The sequence below is a fragment of the Notothenia coriiceps genome, unplaced genomic scaffold (genome assembly GCF_000735185.1).
Source record: "Notothenia coriiceps isolate Sejong01 unplaced genomic scaffold, NC01 NC01_scaffold00037244, whole genome shotgun sequence".
NCBI lineage: Eukaryota > Metazoa > Chordata > Actinopteri > Perciformes > Nototheniidae > Notothenia > Notothenia coriiceps.
Window position 1 is genome coordinate 26,034,498 of NW_011369945.1, and position 6,000 is coordinate 26,040,497.

At 41.1% G+C, this 6,000-nt stretch overlaps 1 protein-coding gene across 1 annotated transcript in view; it reads left to right on the forward strand.

The window, feature by feature from the left end:
• Nucleotides 1-6,000, forward strand: part of npnta (nephronectin a) — a 53,684-nt gene that overhangs the window by 13,893 nt on the left and 33,791 nt on the right. Inside the window, exons 5-7 of the mRNA XM_010794427.1 lie at nt 1,204-1,323; nt 4,209-4,343; nt 5,361-5,483. Coding sequence (XP_010792729.1) covers nt 1,204-1,323; nt 4,209-4,343; nt 5,361-5,483 — 378 coding nt within the window. The remainder of the gene's footprint in view (nt 1-1,203; nt 1,324-4,208; nt 4,344-5,360; nt 5,484-6,000) is intronic.

The window sequence follows — 6,000 nt, forward strand, 5'->3', positions numbered from 1 at the left end:
CACAAACACACACATCTCTGTTGGTATTGATGTCTGAAATGTGGATATTTTCGTTCCTGACCTATATGTTCTTATTTTCTTTCCCATCTCTCTTTTGCTTTGTAGCCTGTATACTGTGAAGTTTATTTTCACGACAAATGTATTCATCTGAATGCCAGCAGTTTGCAACCTGATGACATATGCTCTCTATTAAACAAAGACAGTTTTCCACTTGTGTGAGTAGCTTTGACAGCAACCCTTTGATAGAGTGTTTTGATTAAAGCCCTTCGTTGATCCGCTTCATTACAGCAGCTGAAGAACCCCTCTGAAGAACCCTAAGAGACCTACAATGAAAAGTATGAGGGAAACACAATCTTTAAACCCTCGGGTGCAGTTCTTATTGCTCGCCCGAGGTATTCGAAGAAGTAATGCCTGTACATGTCTGCCTGTAAATTATGTTTCCCACCTGATAGGCTAACTATTTTCTCCCCACATACATTAGAGCATAGCGTGACTCCTGGTGCCTCATTTTAATAAGGCTAGTTCTTTCTTTTTTTATCAGAGGAAAATAAATGTCTCCGTATTAAAGTTGGATTTTTCCCACTTGAGGCAATCTCAAACAATTCCAGGTGTTGATGTGGGCTGATAGCCTGATAGTGTTAAACACCGTGCCGCTCCTCTTTTCTCCCCTGCTACTGCTTTGATCAATAGATCGCTGTAGCATTAAATCAGCCTAGCCTTCCTCCGTCATCAAACTGTACTCCTGGGTGCCTGCGGCGGCTGAAGTGGCGACTGCAGCAGCATGAGGCTCACTCTTTAATTTCCTTTTAAGGGTCTGATGTTATTGAAAGAGGCTGAACAAAATCTGATCCATTATATTATTATTTTAGAGGGGGTTTGATCTGCCCCTGCACGGCTCAACAACAGCACGCACACTACACACGCTTCAATAGGATGGAGGGGGATTAGGATTCCTCAGGTGTAGGAAAATATGAAAGTGGGGGAAGATTGCGTGGGCTAAGGTGCACAGCACAGGAATCTCATAATGGCCGACTGTGTGTTGTTCTGTTGTCTGCGCCTCAGGGTCAGCTCGACTAATACCGTCTATAGCTGGTGGATAGGATAAAGTGTGAGTGTGGATGTGAGGAAGAAAGAAAGAAAGAAAGCCTCCCTTGTGGCACCATCATGTGTTAATATGTGCTGTGATTCCCTTGTATCCTTCAGATGCTCGCACTTGTGGCATGGCCAACTGTCAGTACGGCTGCGAGGTGCTGAAAGGAGAGGTCCGATGTCAGTGCCCGTCACCGGGGCTGCAGCTGGCTCCGGATGGAAGAACCTGTGTGGGTACGTGGCGGACTTTATATATATCTCCAGAGGCCTGAAAACCGAGCCTCGTGCTACCACTCCCTTCCATAAGCTACCCATGTAAAGCATCACGAGCATTTTATTGCCTTTTTTTTTTATATCTTCTTCTCAGAAATTAAATTAGCAGAGTGATAATGAATGCCATCGTTTTGGCTGAGCGAGAAGGAAATCTTGGCAGCGAAAAGGCAATTTAGGAAATAATTCCTCTTTGCAAGCGAAGCTGAAATTCTTCCAAAACATATTTACCAATACATCCGTTTCGCTTTGATCAAGGACCATGGACATTTGTTTCAAATATTTGTATTGAGAAGAAGCATACAAGTCTCAGCAATACTACAGACTTCTTTGGGGTGGGAATCATGCTTCCCTTTTTCAACATATAAGAAAAACCGAACAGCCAACAAGAAATAATACAGAAAAAACATACCATGACAGGAATACCATACTGAATGACATACATAGTCATAGTGGGAAAGAAAATACAAAATAGTATATATAATACAAATGAATAAATAAACTTAGCACCATAGAAATGTAACCAGCCTTGTCAACCAAATGGTGACTATATCCAACTTACTTCCTCCAGCTTTTACAGCAGAAATGTGATAAGGGGAAGCCCACCCCCTCCTCCATTCCTCCCCTCCTTCATTAACAGCTTCACGAGTGGGAAGGACACAGATGAAGGGGGCAGTTGAGGCAGTTAACCTGTGTCAGGTTTAAATACAGGCTGTTCCAGACTGGACTCTTCCTGCTATGCTGCCCTATATTCCCACTTATCTGTGGGCGGATGGGAGGCGGATTTTTAAACAGAACGAACATCAATCATGAAAAATGATGGAGGTGGGGAAGGAAAGGTTGCCCGCCACAGGTGTTAAAACTGTTAAATGGAACTGTTCTGGTTTCCCAGATAAGCAGATGTTTTATGGAGAGTTTCTCATCATATTTATGAAGGTTTTTCCTTAGACTTGGAGAGTTTCAAATGTCTTCACTCATTATGTCAACACCTTTCTATCGTAGGTGCACAGGGACCTGGGCAGATGTTTATCAAACTTTTAGAAAAGATGCTTCGTAATGCTTGAATTATATATTTTTAAAAGTACATCTGTTGCACACTTACACATAAAATGGACTTATAAATAAATAATATAATTTCGTTGTTCGCTCGTTCTGAAATATATAACACAAGCACATCACTGCAATGTGGCTGCACACTCTCGGCACGGTCTAATGAGTCATACCTGCGCATATACCAAGAGTCTGCTTAGAATTAACCCTATAAACACATAAACTGACACTATTCAACACACATACACTGCTCACTATTTAGAGAGTGGCTGCATACACTCTGCATGGTCTATTGAGTGATGTTTACCTGTGTGAGTTTCAACAAAAGGACCCCTGAGCTGCCCTCTGTGCCTGTGTGAGCTTTGTAGTTAGGATTAAACATTAAAGTGCTTTTGAGAATAATACAGTTTCCTGTCCATTACCAGGCCCAATATTATGGGATCACACACATTGCTCTTTATCAATTACCTTGATATGAGGCATGATCTCACATTCAGTTATTTTATCAAATAAAGTAACACCTAAAGTCTCTGCAAAGTAGCTCAAGCACCAATTATAGTGTGACATTTAAATATATCTATAATAATATTATTATATATAATTCTGGATTTATGTCTCGGGATGAAACGTTGAGAAATTAGCAGAAGAACCCAAAATGAAGCACCAAAGTAATTTCTGCAGCCGGTAGCAGATGTATAATAAACAGAATTTATTTAGTCATTTTCAAACATTGTGCACTATAGGCTAGAAATCTCTTGAGGACGATGTCTGATGATCCAAAGGAAGTATTGACTTGTTTTGCACTGTGACAGAAAGCTGATTAATGACAGAGCGTATTGATGTTTCTGCATTGTTGCAGAGGCTCGCTGTGAGACGGCTTCATATATTTTAGTGCTGCCTCTCATAGAAATTGCTTAATGTATCAGACGAGTTGTCAAACAAAACCCAATTGAAAATCTAATGTTAGCCAAAGATTGATCCTGTATATAACTATGAATAAGTGTTTAATATGATGCTCTGAAAGAAATGTGTCTTCAATGCCGGATGTAACACTCAGGCATTATGTAGGCAATATTATTACACATTTTGACACAGGGGCTGAATTTATGTGTGCGTGTGTGTATTTTGTAAAACATGATAATTCACCACCACTCTGTGAGTTGCTAAATAATTCAACTGTTGGCCATTAAGCAGCTCTAGTGGATCAGTTTGGGATTAAGCGCCCTGCTGATGAGAAGCCTAACAGCAGTCTTTAAGGGATAAGAGAGCCCCGCCCACCTACTTCTCTCCTTGTTTTGCCAGCTGCTCCAGGTGTCTCTGTGTTTTTAAAGTCCTTTCAAACAACAGTCCCTGCAGCGCGGCGGGGCCTCAGCTGCATTGTGCAGAATATAAATTAATGATTGTAAAGCAAATGCCTCTCTGTTTCTAAATATTAATGCCCACATGCCGGGAAAGGTGATCAACAGAGAGAGAGAGAGAGAATAGGTATTTAAATAATGAAACAACGTAGTTTGCATTGTATTCTGCTCACTGAACAGAATAGCTAATGTGCTTCGTTCATAAATGAATGCTAACCAGGGAAGGTCAAAAAAAGTCTCCATGTATGAACAGAGATGTTTTGTATTTAATCTCCTTTCTTCTAACCTTGAAGTTTTTCACTGCATTGTGGTTTTTGAATGCATTTAAAACTTTATGGGACCAACTCCGAGACCTGAAGTGAAAAATGATGAATACATTATGTTTTGTTTTGAATATTTTCTTCTGTGCAATGACCTGCATTTGTTGTTCTCCTCCTGCAGATGTGGATGAGTGTGCTGCAGGGATAGCAGTGTGTCCTCGGTTCAGGAAATGCATAAACACTTTCGGTAGCTACATCTGCAAGTGCCACGAAGGCTTTGACCTGCAATACATCAACGGGAAATACCAATGCATAGGTACGGTCAAGAGGTCGCCGCAGTGAGGCTTTCACTGATAAAACACACAAAGGTCATGAATGTGTAGTCAGTGGTGATTTATGACCAAGGTATTTTCAGTGGGGCAGGTTTTGTTTTTTACACCCTGTAAAGATATTAAAACAATTTGTCTATTAATGCATCATTAATAATAATCCAACAATATGATATATTTAATACAACACAGTCAAAAGAGCCATTTTGCAGGATCATAGAGTTCACTTTCGTTGCTATATTACATTACATGTTGCTTTTATCCAAAGCGACTTACATACTCAATACTGTGGGCAATCCCCACAGGAGCAATTTTGGGGTGAAGTGTCTTGCCTAGGGACACACCCACATGCTGACTGCAGTGGGGTTTGAACCTGTGCTCCCCTGATCCGAACACCAACGTGCTAATCCACTGCGCCACAAGCCTCCCATATTACTCTTTTACTACTTCTTAACATGTTGCTGTATTCATCAGTACCCCATTTAAAGATACCACTGTTTAGTATGTTGAAAATATATTTCAAATAAATACAGATAAACGAAAAACTCATTTGAGGCTGTCTCATGAAGTGGGATGACTGATTTCACTGTTTTACGTTTGCCAAGTACTCACTAGTTGAAATAGGGAACAAAATGTAATAAACAGGAACTGACAACTTCAACAACGTTCAGATGAAATATATATCAATGTTAACCTTAAATCTCGGCAACATCGGAAAACATATCTCCAATGTATATCTATTCATTTTTCAGAACAAAAGCCAAAAAATAGGAAAAGGTTGCTCCTATTCTTTAAAGACCTTGAATCTCCATCTCGAGTGATTTTGTAACTCTAAGGGTTATTCACTGAAATGCTTTAGCTAGCAGTGCGTATGATATACACTTTGAGCGCCGTTGGAGAGGATGTGAAGCAATTATCCTTGGATATTCTGCTGTTATGTCTAAAGTTTGCTTTTGCGCTGGCACCCGGTAGCTGAATGTTGTTATGTTTCCATTATCTTTCAGACGTGGATGAGTGCTCTTTAGGTCGGAGCCACTGCAGCGGCTTCGCCTCCTGCTACAACACGCCGGGCTCATACAAGTGCAAATGCAAAGACGGCTACCGGGGGATGGGCCACGACTGCAAACGTAAGAATTGAGAACAAAACCCCTGGCCCCCGATGCTCACTTTTGCAAAACGGGGCCTCTCGTTTTTTTGTTTTCTTTGCTGGTGTTTCTCAAAAAGCTAGAAAAGTAAGAAAGAGGGAGGAATAGCCTACAAGCGAAGAGCTGGGACTGAAATTCCTTTCTTTGTAATGGCTGTCAGTCAACACTGAAATCACCCTGCTTCCTTATCACGTGTGCGGAGAGTGAGCCTTTACTCCTTTTTTGACATTTGGACATTTTAATCAGAGGAGTCATCATGAAATATGAGTTATTTCTTTCCCTGGTTAGTTTGTTTCATTTTGCATGCTGACACACAGTTCATTAGTCTGTGCGTCGGCAGTTTTCACAGCAGCTCAGTGGGCAAGAAGTAATATATTCTCTAGAGTTATTTAATCATTGCGCAGACACAACTGGTGTAACAGTCCATAGAGCAGGGGGTGGGGTTGGGGGTGGGGGGGTGACTCATGGCGTGGCGCGCTGCAAATATTTCACCCTGTCG